Source organism: Pezoporus flaviventris, unplaced genomic scaffold, assembly GCF_033815535.1.
Source record: "Pezoporus flaviventris isolate CSIRO_AGI_PZ_B2104156 unplaced genomic scaffold, CSIRO_AGI_Pfla_v1 ptg000036l, whole genome shotgun sequence".
Lineage (NCBI taxonomy): Eukaryota > Metazoa > Chordata > Aves > Psittaciformes > Psittacidae > Pezoporus > Pezoporus flaviventris.
The window spans coordinates 44,690,157-44,709,058 of NW_026892584.1; the positions used below are offsets into that span (position 1 = coordinate 44,690,157).

The 18,902-nt window shown below is 39.7% G+C and overlaps 1 protein-coding gene across 1 annotated transcript in view; it reads left to right on the forward strand.

Moving 5' to 3' along the window:
• KCNH5 (potassium voltage-gated channel subfamily H member 5) overlaps positions 1–18,902 on the forward strand; it is a 159,186-nt gene that overhangs the window by 56,108 nt on the left and 84,176 nt on the right. Inside the window, exon 7 of the mRNA XM_061464210.1 lies at positions 4,250–4,679. Within this exon, the coding sequence (XP_061320194.1) occupies positions 4,250–4,679 (430 nt within the window). The remainder of the gene's footprint in view (positions 1–4,249; positions 4,680–18,902) is intronic.

The window sequence follows — 18,902 nt, forward strand, 5'->3', positions numbered from 1 at the left end:
TTACTTTTTAAAACTTCTATGCAATATATTCCTGCTGCAGAAAACTTATTAGATTAGCAAGTAAGCAACTGATTAAATCTTTAATGGCTTTTTAAAAGGTGCAGCTCTGCTGTTCTGCTGCTTTACTGTAGAAGAGACTCCACTCTCTCTTTTCTGGTTTGCAAGGACATCTCTGGCACTCATACTAACTTCAACGATTTCCTGCACTTGTTAACTTTCATTTTCCTTTGGTGACAATGTTCCCTTTATCCTCTTGCATGTTTGGCTCTTGACCCATATATAACATGACTTTGACAGCTTCATCTTTCCTGTTGCCTGCAGTACCAGAAATTCATTAAGTACAAGAGAATTTAGCTCCCTATTCTTGCTCGATGTGCGGAGGTCTGTGCTCATGGCATATGTTGCAATTGCAGGAAATGTCTTTCTCAGTCTTGTGGTCAGAAAAGTTTAGCCAGGTGTAGACACACAACTTACACACTTCTTTCATCCTGGAAGACTAAAGTTTGATAATATGATAACATCTAGGATCTGAAATGGCAAGATTTGGGTAATTTTAATAGGAAGGAGTGATCCCTCTGCATTTCAGACTAAGTGCTGTCATCAACTTATGCCTCCACTCTAAGACTGACTCTCCTTTCTTAGTATATCAAGGGAATCTGAGAACACAAGTTGCAAGGCACTTATGTCAATAAAGTTTGGCTTTGTTTAATCACAGATGGCTAATTAAATTCCAAAGTTGAATACCCATTCGTCAAAAATGTCTTTCTGGATAAATTTGACATTGTCCTTGTGGTTGCTTCAGCTGTCTAAATAGAAATAGTTGTATAAAAAGGGCTAGTTCAGAGCTACTGCTTGTGTCCTCTCCTGATCCAGTGGCCTTTGAAGTCACTGGGAAAGTCATCTGTGGCTTGTACCTATAACACTTAAGTCGATGACGTGTATCAGTTAGGAATTTGGTTCCAAACTTGCCACAAAAAATATATTCTGGAGTAGGCGGGCTTTCAGTTAAAAGATTTCTGCAGCTGGGATGATTGAAGATAAGCAAGTGGAATGTCTTCATCTGATTAAGACATGATCAAATACATTAGCCAAAACCTCAAGGGGCAGGATTGGATGGTTCATAATGTAATGAAATATTCTCAGTCAGAGAACACAGAAGAGCAGATATTACTGTCAGTTGGCCAAATTTACTAAATACTCAATGGAGTGACAAATGGTTCTCCCAGATGGTAGGACCTTCATATAAGGTCCAAAAATTTGAATTATTTACACAATGCTAGTATCAAATGGGATTACATGTTCCTTTCAACATTTCTAATAATCTATCTTTTCCTTGAATACTGAGGTTACTTCAGTTAAAGCAGATGCTCATCCTTTAGAAGAAATATAAGAAAAATGAAATTAAAGGCAGACAACAATCTTTTGAACTTAGAATACTGAATTTCTTAATAGCCCAAACATGATTCAAGGCAGTTAATCTTTCACATAATTTCCACGAAAGAGATTGTTGCCGAATCTTAGGCAGTGCTCTGTGCATTCCCAGATATGAATTTAACATCAAACAATTTTTTTAAGTATAATGGTACTAGCTTGACTCAACCTAGTACTTAAAAAGTGCAATGCATCACATGTTCATTTAGAATGTGCTAGTTGGTGTTTTATAGAATAGCTTTTAAAGCTTCAAATATTGTCTTTATATTTTCCAAGATTAGACTTGAAATGTGAATACTCAACAAATATCTCTCTGATTTTTCAGCCTTAAAGTAGTGGGTGAGACTGAACTCCCCTTAAGATTTATGGTGAAACTTGCTTAAATGAATTGATCTTTGGAAATAAAACATTTAGTGTCATTTAAAATGAAACATTTCTCTTTGTTTTATGCATAATACATGTGATTGTGTTTAGGAAAAAGAAATAAAACAATCACAGCATAAAATCTCACCCAGACTTTGCTGCTAAACTGCCCATGTAACTTAGAGACAGATGTAATATGGACGGAGGACAGAGCATCAGACTGTAAACTCTCCTGTTTAAAGGCTGTCTTGGTTTGTGTTTGTGTAGCAGACAGTGCAGTGTAAGCCTTGCCACTGGGACAAACATGAACTACTGGGTGAATAAAGGGGACTCCCAAGTTTAGATTCCAGGTCTCTAACTCCTTCCTTAGCCTTAATCTTGGTAATGAATAGTTACTTTTTTGAGTCAAATTATACGAAATAATGCATATCTAGGATCTGATAATTTCCTAATGCAATAGGATCTGATCCTACAAAAAAACCCACCCTGCTGTTTTCTCCCTCTGATTTCACAGCAAGTTGTAAACTTGCAGAATCAATGTTAATTCACTGAAACACATGGCAGAATAATTTCATTAAATACACTATTAAAATACTCTGTAGTTTTCTTTTGTAATGTAGATACAGTTTCTGTGGGGTGTAACCTTCATTCAGGAGTACATTGACCCCTGTCCATTGTGTAATGGACTTTGTAGGGTACTTCCTAATTTATTGGGCAAGTTCCTGTTCAGAGTGCCTCGCAGGCATCTATCCCAAAGCAAATAAATAGATATATATTTAGGTGGAAACAAGAATTATAAACGAGATATGTGTCTCGTGTAAATGCAAAATACAGAAATCAAATTGGGAAAATTCCGCTTTCCTCCATTGGTATTGAGCATCATGTGAGCTTGAATGCAAATATGAAACTTCAATTTATGAAGGATTTGGGGATCTGAAACAAATTCCAACAGGATTTGAAAAGCATACAAGAACTTTGTCGAACAGATTACCTCTAGAAATATCAGATGTATATTACCCTTCAAACATAAGTTGTGAAAAAAAGCAGAGGTGCAAAAGACATGAAAGTTTTTCTAGTATGGAAAACTCCAGAAACTTCAGACTTTTACTGCTTGATAATACTATTAGCCAGTATTTGACTAGACTGATGTGATAATGATGCATAGAAAAGGGCAATTTAATCTTGACACAATAAGTAGGAATGTTTGCCTCATTGCTTTCTATGTCTTAATTTCTCCTTTAAATTAAACGTCTTCAGCTTCTGAATGTTTTATATTAGAAACCTTTCTTTCCAAAAAAAAGGTTTGTAAAGAACCTTTTATTTTAAGCCATTAATTGAATGCACAATTTAAGTATATCATGGGATTGCAATAGATCAGGAACATGTTTTTCATCTCTTTTTGCATCTATAAACTCTATTAAAACACACTGCAAACCATTTGTGCATTTAGGAGGGTGTACATGTTTCTTGTTCCCTCTGCACTGTTTCTATTAACTTTTGGATGATTTGTCTGCTTCTTTTCCCTAAATATTTGTATTTCTATTTATTTGTACTTAGAATTATAGACTTCATTTATAATGTGTGAAAAAAAAAACACCAAAACACCCCAGAAATACTTGATTTAGGAAAATTCTGCAATGGCTGTTGATCAGAAAGGAAATTAATCTGATATGCAAAGGAATGTGGTTTCCTTGCAAGTGCCTTGTGGTCTGTATTAACCCTTACTAAGAAGGGTGATGGGCCCACAGATGTTTGTTCCATATTCAGTGAGACTTCTTATAAATAATGAAATATCCAGAGTTATATTAGCTGTGGTAAAAGATAGTATGAGGTAAAAACTGTTGGACTAGAGGAGGTTACTCAGCTATTTTCTGGTAGATGAGGGTAACAATAAACAGATTTTTATGTAGTTACCCATTACAATTACTTCCTGACATTTCTCTGGAACATCTGTTAATGCTGAAGGTTGTTGAAGTAGGTGGACCCTTGTTTTGGCCAGAATAGCAATTCTCTGCTTAGATTTCATAGAATTCTGTTCTCTGAGAAGGTTTGAGAAGACTCTACTTGAATGGTGTACTTCCATCTGTGACTGCTCTTCCTCCTTGAGGTCTAAACAGAGTATCTTATTACTTCAAACTGGCAAACATTTTGCAATAAACTCCTTTTTATAAGAAACACGCCATTTCTCACTTTGGATTACACAGAACTCTTCTGTTACGTGGAAAGACTGAGCTTGAATGAAGTAATTTATCCACCTAACGAGTGCCAAATTTGATTTACCCTGATGAGGACAAAAGTACTGGAGGGAAGGAGGGTTTGATCTTGTATTCTGTCATCTGGGGCATGAAAAAATTGAATAGGAAGATTTAAAGTAGATACGGGAATTGCTATACAGCCTTCTGTGTTAACCAGCAAGGATATTTCAGATGAAATAATGATTTTTATTCTTTTCTAGGGGATCAGTAGCCTCTTCAGCTCCCTAAAAGTGGTACGTCTGCTACGACTCGGTCGAGTTGCCAGGAAGTTGGACCATTATCTGGAATATGGTGCTGCTGTACTGGTGCTGTTGGTGTGTGTATTTGGACTGGTGGCCCACTGGCTAGCCTGCATATGGTACAGCATCGGGGACTATGAAGTTATTGATGAAGTCACTAATACAATCAAAACAGATAGCTGGCTCTACCAGTTGGCACTGAGTATCGGGACACCATATCGATACAACACCACTGGCTCAGGGCAGTGGGAAGGAGGACCCAGTAAAGACTCCTTGTACATATCCTCTCTCTACTTTACCATGACAAGCCTTACAACAATAGGATTTGGAAACATAGCACCAACGACTGATGGAGAGAAGATTTTTTCAGTGGCCATGATGATGGTTGGCTGTAAGTAGAATTTCCTTTTATTGTGTTTAAGCAAAAGGTGGTGGTATAGCACACTTGATGTAAGCTTTCTTGACATCCTAAAATATCTGAAGTACATATAAATAATCATGAAATGAACTTGGAATTACTGAAAACAGGATATGAAATTACGTAGTTTATGTAGCTTTTAAATTGTTTATGAGAGCAAGGGTAATATGTTCATAAGTGTGCCCAGTGACAATCTTACATTGAGTTCAGGGCCTCTTTATGCTTCAAAGATGACTTTGAAAGGTCTTGGCTGGAATTTGGTTAGAAGTTACAATGTATGTTCAAATTCAGCTGACTGAGTTTTGCTTGTAAATTTGCAAAATGTTTGAATTTGGAAATGTTTGAAGCGTTTTTAGCCAATTCTTGACACGTTTAGTGATTCTATACAGTCATTGTGTACTTTATGGCACTGGTTTGACTTACAAGGCCAGATTTTATATCCTGCGTGTGGTGACCTTTGTCTCCAGCAAAGCTAGAAATGAAGGAAGTAGTTAGGCATTATGTTGCACCTTTTCTCTGCTTCCTGCTATTTTGTAGCTCCGCTGAAATGGTTTAGAAACAATAGTGGTAAGGCACATTTCTCATTTCATGTGCTGCCAAGGTCAGATCACTGAGCAGCTCTCCAGATTAACAGAAATCTTCAAAATATAGTAAACACTGCTGAAAATGTTCATAACATTTAGAATTATTTTTCTGTTAAATAAATAATTCTTATTTTTCTTATGCTTTTTGTTTTCTGAGCTACATGCAAGCACTAAGCAATTATGTAAAAAGAGAGCAACCAAAACCTTTTGAAAATAAAACCTACATAATCTCTCTGATAATTATCCCAGCTAACACTTTGAGCTCATCTCAGAGAAATACTGAACTATAAAAAGTTTTCTTGCTGAAGTCTTTCTAAAGCTTTAGCAGATTAAAGCTATTTGTTTAGATTTTTAAATGCTTTTTTTAAAAAGTGGTTGTAGTTTAAGGACTCTGTTTGCAGCATGGTGCAATGAAATTTCTGCTGAACAGCATCTACACGATAGGTTGATGTGTTGCAAAATATTTCAAAGTCCATAAAAGCAAATCCCCAAGCTACAGCATTAATGAGCTATTGCAGTTAGGCCATAGAAAACCTATAGGTGCTGATTAGCCATTTGTTGAAACTGCTTTGTGGTATTTACAGAAGGCTGGGGATTTGGAGAATAAAGTGGATATAGCACATTTTAAATATTTAATATTTACTTGCCTTGTCTTCTGTGGGGAATTCTGTGCCCTGCAAAGGAGACCCCCACAGGAGGAACTAAGCAGCTGTGGTAAATGATTTAGGGTAAGGTGAGAGCCCTAACTATTGTTTTTGTTCTTGTTGTTATTATTATTATTTTTATTATTATTGCCATAAAGACATAATGAATAATAATAACAAACCAAAATAGATACATGGCCTCAATAAGTGAAAAAGAAGTGGAGATTATAACCTGCCCTGTATTTGGTCTAGGTGGATTGTTCTCTTGCTTTTTGATCTCTTAAACACGTTAAAGATGAGGAATACGCGTAGCAGTATTAAGGTTGACATTTACAACAATCTATGTATGTGTCATTGTCTGATTTAGTTTTCTTAGGTGTTACCTAAAAAATTATTAAATGTACATGTCAAAATTGTAAGTGGTACCTGTAAGCTTAGTTGTTGGGAAGCTGTGAGTAGGTTTATAGGCTTTTGGGCAAAGTCAAAAATAGAATCTAAAATTAAAGAAGCATGGCAAAAGGACAACTGTGTGGCTTATTGCATAAAAATAACGTCATCAGAATAATGTGGCTTCTCTTGTGAGTGAGGTGAAGAGCATTGTGGCATCAGTAAGGCTACAGACAGAAGAAACCTTTTTTTTATCATTTGCAAGGGTAAAAATGCTCAATTATGATCAACTAGTTGAAGTGATTATTAATTATCAATGAAGATCTGAAGATGTTAAATTCATGCACAACAGTACAATGACTGCTTTTGAAATCTAAAGGGGTTGCTTGCAATATTTCTGCAAAGAGATCAGACATGCAGGATTGTAAAAATATGCTTTTCAATGCCAGCTGCTGAAAACATAACAACAGTGTGGACACAAAACCAGACAGGGAGGCACAAATAACCAATGGAAAATGCAATTTCTCAGGCACAGTGAGGTTGAGAAAAGGATTTGGCCCCAAGAAAAGGTATAACTGAAAAATGAAAATTGAGTTTTCAAAACAAGACGTTACAGTTTTTCTTTTGAAACAGTGTTTTGACATAAGTGGTCATCAAGACTCCATTACAGTTCGATGAGTAAAACCTCTGGTCCCTGAACTCAGTCCTGTTGCAAGCAGAGGAGAGACTGTGAAATGCCTTTGGTACCTTTCCTGAAGAAGTTTGTTAATACCAATAGTTGATATTGGCAATGCCTTTTCTAACAGACTGTGCCAAAAAAAGTCTTAACACTGAGATCAGAGACAGTAATTCATCAGAATCTCAGCTGCCTACTCATGCAAACTGCAGATACAAAAGAAAACCTTCATTGCGTTGTCAGCTAGCAGCAGCTTGTTCTGCAAGCCCAAGTTTCCTATTCATGCTGGCAAAGTTATCAGGACCAGGGAGGAGTATTTGGAGAGATTTGCAAATCCTTCTGGTGGGCAGGATTGCAAAATGGTGTACTTGTTAAAAATAGCTAAATTAAGTTCTGTAGCTGCTGATCAAGCATTGCTTGTTGCAGGGCAGTGGTGAGGGAAACCTAGATGAATGGGGATGCTTTTCAGTTTGATTGGCAGTTTGGCACTTGGTTTTTCACCGAGGACAGGATTGAGAAGGATATTTAGACCGAAATACATCACCTGTGTTGCAAGAAATCGCTCTCTGAATAACTTAACCTCATCTTGTGCAGCTTACTTCAGATTTCTTTTTGCCTCACTTGCTTTTTGTTGGTGTCCAGTGCTGTTCACCAACATTTTTTGTGTAGCTTTTTGACACTTCAAAAGCTAAAAATAGCAAACATAAAGCACCCTATGACAAGGGAGCAAGGCTTTTACAAGGGTTATTGCTTAAATACCTATTGTGCTGCAAAAAGTTGTTGAATATGTATTGATAATCTGATTTCTATAGCTCCTTTTGTGTTGATATAGGTCATTTTGTCCCCTCTCTATGCAGAGCAGAACAAATAGGTATGTCCATCAGAGCCTCTGAAAGGACAAGGAATCATTTATCACTCAGGAAGGACCTTTCTTATAAACCTTCCATTATCTTCTGTCTGCTCACAGCCTGCAGCAAGAATTTGTCTCTGTTGCTGCATGTTGCTCTAGCTCAGTCCAAAGGCAGGCTTTAGGCTTCTGCAGCCATAGATGTAGATGTAAAACTAAAAAGGAATGTATTAAGAAAGAAGCCAGAAAGATACTTCTGCTTTGTCCGCCATTACTACTTTGTAACTCAGCATAGACAGGACTTCAGTGTTCAGAGAACCTGTAAAAGGGAAGAGGCGTTTTGGGGAAGGTAGCTTGCAGAATTCAAGAGAGATGGGGCTTTCTGAAGAAACGAGTGTGATTGTTTAAATTACAGTAGTTGGTGTACTGCTGTGTGTCTTCTTCCCCTCTGTGATTCTACTGCGAACAAAGTGGCCAGCTTCTCGGGGTCCTGGTTTTGGCTGGGACAGAGTTAATTTTCTTCCTAGCAGCTAGTACAGTGCTGTGCTCTGCATTTAGGATGAAAATAATGTTGGTAACACACTGATGTTTTAGTTGTCACTGAGCAGCACTTGCACCAAGTCATAGCCTTTTCAGCTTCTTGTGCCCTGCCAGCGAGTAGGCTGGGGATACACAAGCTGTTGGGAGGGGAAACAGCCAGGACCCCAACGGGCCAAATGAATATTCCATACCATATGATGTCATGCTGAACAATAAAACTGGAGGGATCTGGCTAGCAGGGTGTCAGTCTGCTTCTCAGGGTCTAGTTGGGCGTCAGTCAGTGCGTGGTGAGCAATTGCATTCTGCATCACTTTTTCTGTATATTGTTTTCTCTTTGTTATTATTCTTTTCACTTCCTTGTCCATTCTATTAAACTGCCTTTATCTCAACCCATGAGTTTCACCTTTTTTGTGATTCTCTCCCCCATCCCACTGGGAGGTGAGTGAGCAAGCAGCTGTGTGGTGTTTAGCTGCCTGCCAGGTTAAACCACAACACCCACTTTTGCATGCTTATGTCACCTGGAGCAATCAATTTGCCCCTGTCTGTGTGCAGCAATGAAATTGCTCTGAAATGACACAGAGCACATTGGAGAGTCAGTCTAGCCACGTAAATATGGCATTTACAGGAGTTTATTTGTCCAGCTCAGTGGGCCCTACCAAGCGTGTACTTCATCTAAGCAACAACAGAAATTTAATATGTTCAATTGGTCACTGAAATGCTCCAGTGATCCTTGTTGCAAGGGAAGGTCAGAACAAGATAGCAAAGGCAGGAGTGTCAATGTACACTGAATACTTCACTGTTTCTCAGGATGTGAAAGTTCCACAAGAATCCCTCAGTCATCCATCAATTCTCTGAAGAGCTGAGAAAAGGTGCTTTGTTGTTCTTTCTGTGGGGAGATACTTGTATCTCATATGTGTAGTTGCTTTGGCTTCTGTTTACTTCCACATTTCTGAGGAGGTGGTTGTAGAGAGAGAGAATATTTTTCAATACGTGGTTTTAAATTATGATGAAGGCAGGCTTGTTAATTCAAATTGTTTTTGTGTATGAGCAGAAGAATTTGTTGTGGTTATTGTACAGGATACCTTCTCTGGAAAAACTGGTCATTTCTGCCAACTATTGGAGCAATTTCAAGGCAGCATTTAAAAAAACTCAGTTTCTAATTTCATGGATTAAAATGCTGACTTCTTGTTTTCATCTTAAAAATACCCATGTTGACAATTTGCAGGTTGGAAAAGAAAAGGGACCTCAGTGCTGACACTTTGACCCCATGTTGTTACTGTTCAGGGAAGAGCTGATGAAGGAGAGGATGGGTGGGCTCCTCTTGATAGATTGCTCTGCTTTTCAATTTACTACACAGAGAGAATAGGACACCTTCTTTCCTATTGAGATTAGGTGAGATGCTGCCATCTGAGCCACCTCTGGTTCTAAAATCTCCCTTTTGAGCGAATGATGCTGAAAGGCTGCTGATTGTTCATTGTATCCCCCCTTGCTGCTGCTCAGCTTTTGCTTTGGAGTTGTGACATGGACTGCCACAGACTGCCAGTCATTTCTCCACTGATCTGCCAAAACCTAATTCATTATTCAAGTGAGTTCTTTCATTGTTCAAGTAACATTCATCAGTTCCCTGTCAATATATAGTAGTTAGCCACTTGAGTGCTGTTTGCATGAATCATGGAGGTTTATCTAGTAAATTTGTTAAGCAGTGGCTAAGCCCACACACTGACAAAACAGTGTACAACTGTAGGAGAATGCTTGTCTGGCAGACTTCCAGACAAGCAATCCCAGGAGTCCATAGGATTTAATTTTTGATCCCGAGGAAAATGTATCTGTGAGATAGCACCTTCTAGCAAAAGTGGTTAACATAGATTAAATCATAATTTTCTACAGCAACAGAAAGTGATGTGAGAAGGCTTTACATGTATAGGAATTCATAGGCTTGAGTGTTTAGCTATGGTTGAAATCCAGCTCTGCACTAAGGGTGTCCTACAGGAGTCAGTCCTATGTAAGGGCGTTTTCTTTTTTCTGCAGAGATGTGGGTTATGGGAGAGACACGGCTCTGCACTGCCTGTCCAGAAGCTGCAGATGGGTTTGACCTCTTCAGCAGTAGAGGACTTATACCAGTTTTGTGCTGTTCCTCATAGTTTCTTATAATGTGAGACAGTGGATGGAAACATGTCTCTCTGATCAAGAGCATGGCCTCTCTAGCGAGATTTTAATTGTTTCAGGTACAGATGTAACCCCCAAACTGCATTAGGCAGGTGGAGTGCAGGATGCTTCCACAGCAATTGGTGTGAAGTGGCTGAATTGCTGGGTGACAGCCTGCTCACCTTGGAGGGATCACTTGCAGGTTGGACCTAGTTTTGAATGTCCTACAGAATTTGGCCCCTTGAAGGAGGGATGAAACAGCTTCTTACTTCTTCATGGTCTTCTACATTGCAGTGTGAATCTACCACATAGTTTAGTAAAACTGCCCTGATAAATCCTACTGATAGGAAGACGAAGGCACAAGGGTGCTTCTAAACTATGAGCTCTTCTGTGTGCAGCTAATTCCCTCCTGCTTCTCTGCACAATCATGCATCCACCTGGAAAGCCTGAAACTCAGCTGTACATCAACAACTATGTTTCAAAGGCAGAGCACTTTATTTAGACATGGTGGAGATTGTCTAGAGGAGATTGTTAGTTTCCAGTTGGACTTCTGAGAGAAGTAGGGCTAATGGAGGAGGAGATGTTGATGTTGGGACTGCCTTGCAGTAAAGAACTTCTTGACCCATAGTGATTTTAAACACTGAGACAGGGTGCCAAAGATTTTCCCAAAAGGGCTGATTTCAGTGTATTTCTAGCTGTCTTGTTCTGGCCTGCTGGCATTTGGCCTCGTCACCAGTATCCCACTGATGAAATAACAGGAGTAAAGCTGTGCATCACTGTCTTTGAAGTGAGTATATCATGATATTTCAGAGCTTGAAGAAAGTTTCTTAAACAGTGCCAAGATACCTAGAAGATTAGGGGTAAAGATTTCTGTATGACTAAGTCAGTGGTAACAGCCGTAAGTGAAACTGGGGATAAATTTATTAGTTTAATACTTCAGATGAGGCAGTGAGAAAGGTGATGAGTTCTTAAACATCCACATCAAGAGAGAGTAAAACTATTCATTCACATTTACCCATCAGTGCAGACAGAAGGAAGTGACACAGGAAGTTGCATGAAGTTGCCTTGCAAGTTGAAATTTCCACTTCTGAGTGTTATTGAAAAGTATTTTGACACTACTGGGCTGCTGGACCATAGTCCCAGTGCTATCAGTTCTGAAAAGCAACAATATAATGATTTTTTCTGTGATATCTTTTAATTATTAGCACTCTCACTTATGTTTCACATCTGGAGCAGATGAAAAGTTTCCAGGCAAAGTTTTGGTCTCAGTGCAGCAGCTGAATTTGGCAATCTTAATATTCTCTGAACAGCTTCATGGAAGAGGTTTAGACTATAAATGTTGCAGTAGCCTATAGTAAAAAACAAGTTACTCTTAGGAAGTAAAAGATCTAGTATCATCCACTTTTTCATGAAGCTTTTGTCTAAGAATGAGATTGGGGTGGCTAAAACGAGGGTAATTGGCAGAAGCACCGGGGGGCATATGCTCTTTGTTTTGCATTAACTCTGACATGGCAGTTTTAGATATTCAGGTTCTAGCTTATAGCAAAACCGTGTGTCTTTACATAATGAGCTTTAAAATGGTAAAATAGCCTCCTTGGGAAGCTTTATGGGATTTTTTTTTTGTCTTTTGCAAGGTTACAGGAGTGTGGATTTATATAAGCGTTACTTTTATAATCATTGGCTTGATATGTTTAAATTAATTTATGGTATCAAGAGAGATGGGGCAGTGAGTGGGAGAGGTAAGAATGAAGTAAGAAATGTTATTTCATGCAATTGAGCTATGTTATTTAAAATAACTGAAAATTGCTATTAAATAAATGAAACATAAATGTGGAAAATCAACCTTTACACAGTGTTCTTGCTCACACACAGTGCAAGCAACCACATGAGATGGTCCCAGTGGGATTATCAGGTTGTCCTAGATAACTCATAACATCTGTATCTCTCAGGAAGCAAAAAGTTTTAATTAATCCAACTAGATCAGCAAATATATCTGACTAGCTCACAACACAGTACAGCTTTATAGCATATTGTGCTAGAGGGATAAACAAATCTTAGAAAAAAGATAACCCCCAAGATATTATACCCCTTGTGTGGAAGGGTTTATGGATATTGTTCATGTTTTTCTGTTCTGATATTTCAAAAAAGCCAAGTGAATGATCTGCTCCTGTTTCTGCACAGAGATCCTAGTAAATCTGCAGGGCTTAATTTTGTATACTCATGAGATAATACCCATGCATGGTTGGTGTTCAAAAGGGAGAGTTACCCAAGTAAGTCAGGCCAGTTACTCAGGGAGGTCCTGCCTGATTTCAGTGGAGCTGTGCTCCTCTGTGGTCACTACTTTTCAGTGGGTAAAACAGGTACTTTCTGTTAAATCCCTTTAATATTGGCCTAAATTTACTTGCATACAAGTGCTATGAAAGTTGTTAGGATTGGCAGTGGAGTGAAGAGACAAGTTGTTTTGGGAAGTGCCCCACTGTAGAAAGCTGAATCATACTAGGCCTTAAAACATTTATTTTTTTTTCCAGGTCATTTAAGAGATCTTCTTGCCTAAATTTTATTAGGTAGAATTTCAGAACTGAAAAACTATGTGACGTCGTTGCACATCCAGAGAGGCTGATAGACTTGGGGGGTTGGGGGGGGGGGGGGTGGTTATTGTTTTTGTAGAAGAAATAAAAACCTGGAGTCTCTGGGGGGAGTTCATTATTGCACTGCTGCCTGTGGTACTGTAACACGTTTGGTGCTACTGAGAAATACAAGGTAATTGGATGAAAGATGACAGATACTAGATCTTGGTTTGTCATTGCTTCATTTTTTTACGTCTGAAGTAGTACAATGTTCATGTTCATCTTGAAAATACTGAGAGCACGGAGGTCTGAGCTTGCACATCTCTTGTCTTCATTCATCTTTTCCTGCAGCTTTTTCTGCAAGAACCTTAATAGAAATGGGATTTTTTTTTCTGCTGATGAAAGCATATCCTATGTTAGAGTATGAGTGCAGGTGCCTCCTTAAAGAGCTTTACCCATTTCCTTTCAGTTTGGAGAAAGGACAAGATAGCATCCAAAATAGCATCACTCTCTGGGTATCTGCTGTGCATCCCAGACAGTCAAATGAACAAAAACCCAGCAAATACAGTTGTGCTTCAGTAGGAATATTTTAGTCATGAAGGATTGAAACTAACTTTTTTTCCACTGGCCAGCAGCCAGGGTGGATTAATCAAGATGAGTTCATGGCAAATTCATCTGATTTCTTTCTTTGGCAAAATAAATGTCTAGTGAACAAGGGGAATTTAGTAGATATGCTATAACTGAACATATTTACAAGTCTGACGCTTGTCTACATAGTGGTCTCATAGAAAACAAGTGAAAGATGATCTCAACACAGTCATAATAAAGTTTTATTTAAAAAATCTCTCTCAAAAAGTAATCTAGGGCATCACAGAATACAGAGAGAGAACATCAGAAGAGTTACGGGAAGGGCTGCAGGTGATTTAGTGGACAACATCAGAACCCATACTGATCCGGATAAATTGAAAAGGTGGCTCGAAATCAGCAAGGTGAATGGCAATAAAGACAAGTGCAATGAAGCATGTGTAAGGAGGGCAAATCAAATGTATAAGTGCAGTGTAGGAAATAACTGGTTAGCTGCTGTGAGGCTGGAGAGGATCTTGGAAAAGAGACTGGGGAAGTGGTAGGCAACTGCAGACTGAATGTAACAAAACACTGGACTAAAACCTATAAATCTCACTCTGGAAAGTATCAGGAGCAGCATCATAGGCATTCCAAAGACAACATTTATTCCACTGGGATCAGTGCTGGTGAGACATCTTTTTGGATTTTTTATAGAGGGCTTTAAGAAAGCTGTAGAGTAGCTGTAGAGAGAGATCAATAAAATTCTGTTATGAGACAGGATCTCAGGGGAGCAGTTGAAGGAACTGATTTTGGTTTAAGCTGATGGAAGCTGAAGGGGAACATGAAGATTGACTTCTAACATGGAAAGGGTGTGTTTGAATGGGGAAAAAACATTGGTCCTCTAAGTTTTCCAAAGAGCTCCCAGGTCAGTTAGGAGGAGATGAAAGACTAATGTTAGAAACAAGGGTTCCCACCAAAACTTTTCACCTGTGGTATGAATCAAACTATGGGCAAAGCCATCAACAGATTTGGTAGACTCCATTTCATCAATGAGTATCTGTCAGGCTTGCTCCAGGTATCCTTGCTCCTGCCTCAATATGCCTCAGCATATTGACCAGACAATTCCTTGAGGTCCCTCCCAGCCTTACATCTCTCCCTGATTGCCGACAGAATCATAGAATCGTAGAATAGGGTTGGAAAGGACCTTAAGAACATCAAGTTCCAACCCCCCCGCCATGGACAGGGACACCTCACACTAAACCGTATCACCCAAGGCCTCGTCCAACCAGGTCTTGAACACTGCCAGGGATGGAGCATTCACAACCTCCCTGGGCAACCCATTCCAGTGCCTCACCACCCTAACAGGAAAGAATTTCCTCCTTATATCCAATCTAAACTTCCCCTGTTTGAGTTTTAACCCATTACCCCTTGTCCTATCGCTACAGTCCCTAATGAAGAGTGCCTGTCCAGTGTCATTATAGGCCCCCTTCAGATACTGGAAGGCTGCTATGAGGTCTCCATACAGCCTTCAGGCTGAACAGCCCCAACTTTCTCAGCCTGTCTTCATATGGGAGGTGCTCCAGTCCCCTGATCATCCTCATGGCCCTCCTCTGGACTTGTTCCAACAGTTCCATGTCCTTTTTATGTTGAGGACACCAGAACTGCACACAATACTCCAAGTGAGGTCTCATGAGAGCAGAGCAGAGGGGCAGGATCACCTCCTTCAACCTGGTGGTCACGCTCCTTTTGATGCAGCCCAGGATACAGTTGGCTTTCTGGGCTGTGAGCGCACACTGAAGCCGGCTCATGTTCATTTTCTCATCAACCAACACCCCCAAGTCCTTGTCTGCAGGCCTGCTCTGAATCTCTTCTCTGCCCAACCTGTAGCTGTGCCTGGGATTGCTCCCACCCAGGTGTAGGACCTTGCACTTGGCATGGTTAAATTTCATGAGATTGGCATCAGCCCACCTCACAAGCGTGTCAAGGTCCCTCTGGGTGGCATTCCTTCCCTCCAGCGTATCAACCGAACCACACCACCTGCACACCAGCTTGGTGTCATCAGCAAACTTCCTGAGGGCACACTCAATCCCACTGTCCATGTCAGCGACAAAGATGTTGAACAAGACCGGTCCCAACACCGACCCCTGAGGGACACCACTTGTTACTGGTCTCCAGCCGGACATTGAGCCATTGACCACAGCTCTTTGTGTGCGGCCATCCAGCCAATTCTTTATCCACCGAGTGGTCCATCCATCAAATTGATGTCTCTCCAATTTAGAGACAAGGATGTCATGTGGGACAGTGTTGAATGCTTTGCACAGGTCCAGGTGGATGACATCAACTGCTCTACCCCTGTCCATCAGTTCTGTAGCCCCATCATAGAAGGCCGCCAAACTGGTCAGGCAGGATTTCCCCTTAGTGAAGCCATGCTGGCTGTCACCAAGCAGCTTGTTGCTTTTCATGTGCCTTAGCATGCCTTCCAGGAGAATCTGCTCCAAGATTTTGCCAGGCACAGGGGTGAGACTGACTGGTCTGTAATTCCCTGGGTCATCCATTTTCCCCTTCTTGAAAATGGGGGTTATATTTCCCTTTTTCCAGTCATTGGGAACTTCACCTGACTGCCATGATTTTTCAAATATGATGGACAGTGGCTTAGCAACTTCATTCACCAGCTCCTTCAGGACCCGCGGATGGATCTCATCAGGACCCATGGACTTGTGCACGTTCAGATTTTTAAGACGGTCTCGAACCAGATCCTCTCCTACAGTGGGCTCAAGGTTTTCATTCTCACAGTCCCTGCATCTGCCTTCCAAGACTTGGGTTGTTTGCTCAGAGCCTTTGCCAGTGAAGACCGAGGCAAAGAAGTCATTCAGAACCTCAGCCTTCTCCAAATCCTGTGTAGCCAGTTCTCCCGAGAGCTTCCTGAGGGGGCCTACGTTCTCCCTCGTCTGTTTTTTATTTGCTGTCTACCTGTAGAATCCCTTCCTGTTATCCTTAATACCCCTAGCCGAGTTTAATTCTAACTTAGCTTTCCTAACCTGGTCCCTAGCTTCCCAGGCAACATCCCTGTACTCTTACCAGGCCACCTGTCCTTGCTTCCACTTTTTATAAGCCTCTTTTTCATTTGAATTTTCCTCAGCAAATAATGTACAGCTGAAAACCTCTGTTACATGCTAAGAAAGGTAAAGCTAGCAAAACTCACTTTCTCTAGGTGGTTAACCATCCTTTAATATTCAGTGATCTTTAATGTTCCACGATGTAGCTGCTACATGTTTGCATTGCATATTTATCCTGTATTGCCTCCCTGTTTGAATTGTAAAATGTGCATTCATATGCTGGGGTACACTCATCACGGGAAATTTCTGCTCCTTGTGGAAATGTTGTCATCCAAATTGTGCAAGGCAGTGAGAGATGAATGGGGGTGTCCAACACCAAGACAAAGTTTCAGTGGGATTTTTTTCTCAAGTACAAAGGTTGCATGACAGCATTCGTATTCTTTAACAGATTTGGAAGGCATTGTTTGGGGATGACAAATCTTGATCCAGTTATTTATGGAAAAAGAACCTGTTCTCACTGTGGGTCTGAATCAACTCCATCTGCAGGAAACGGGAAAAGTAATTTCAGAAGAGGAGTTTGACTTTTTTTTGCTTTAAAAGTTTTTATTGCTGAAATACAGCTCTCAGCTAAATATTCTTCCCTCAGTGTTTTCATCAGCACTTTTTCATTAAGAAAAAAAATACACTAAAGAACGATAAAATATTAATTTTATTTTGGAAAATTTATTTTCCTCTCTTTTTTTCCTGAGTTTATCCCTTTAATATTTTTTTTTTTTTTTAAATTCCAAATCTTTTGGTATTACCCACTGGAAAAATAGTAGAAGGGTGAAAGTAGAATCTTCCTTAAAGAGTGAGAAAAAAGAGAAAGAGATTTGGGAGTAGTTTTCTGATTTTCAACAATTTTTCTCTTTTCCAGGGGAAACTAAGCAAGCAGGTAAGAGAGTGAAGGCCAGCAGATAAAAATGCTGGCAGATTAATAAGCTTTTATCTTATTTTGTCTATAGTTATGTTGCGTAACAACATGAAGGAATTTCTAACAGAGTAGAACATCTAATTTCTTATAAAGTATATCGTGAAAATTAAAGCATATTTCAAAGCTATACTGTGAAGTGTAACCAGAATTGAAATGGGATAAAGTTGATGGAAAAGGGGTTATAAATCTCTGTTGTTTCTACATGGTGATGTGACAATTAGAGGTGGCTTGGAGGTGGAATTCTTCTCCAGGAAAAAGCCCATCTCTATGTAAATGGCATGGTGTCAGCTTTTTCTCAGGGAAAGATGGTTAGTTTTGAGGTAAAAGGCCCTTAAACTGAGATCTTTCCTGCAGGTGGGACACTGGATATCCACGTCCTGTCACAGTTTTTATTTGTCCCTGCACATGCTGCAGTAATGGTAGCAGCTCTGGAAAAATTATAATTCTAAAAACGTATTGGCAAGGTTAAGCAGCTGAAAACAGTATCAATTGTCCTAATGGCAAACCTTACCTGCCTTTGGATGGGGTGTTGCATCCTAAATCTCATCTCTCTTGCCTCACATGTGATCAAGTGACGTTAGATTAAAGTCTAGGATGGCAGAGCAAGGTGTGATAAATTCTCATCTATCTTTTAAATACATTTATTCAGGTCCTTAGGTCCTTCCTGAACCTAGGACCTTAAATATGTGGTGTTTTTTAAGCCCTCGAATAGTCCCACTGACCTCATTGTTGCTTAATGAGAACTTACCTTCTAAGTGTTTTTCTGGCCACAAGCCATAATGAAACGAACATTTCTGACATTTAAGGTTTATGGGCGGATCTTCCAAATATAGTGGAGAGAGAATTAGGAGGGTTAAGTCCCGTTTGACGGTCACTAGGACTCATGCCTAAAATTCATGTAGGCCTATTGTAAAACTTAACTGTCCATTTCAGTGAGATCCCATGTATGGAAATTGACTTTTATTTCATTTTTTTACATGATAGATTTGAGTGATCACCTGCTTAGTAAAGACGTGGGAGCAAACTGCCATTCCTTTATATGGTGAAGGGAGTAGCTTCATTTGCCGTTACTCCTCCTAGAGCAGAAACATTCTAAAGTATGGAATATGAATGAATGCTTCCACTCCATTATTTTTGAATAGGAAATTGACGCATATGGAAGGTTACTACTGTGCCTTATAATGCAGACATTTCCTGCTCAAATTGATACTCC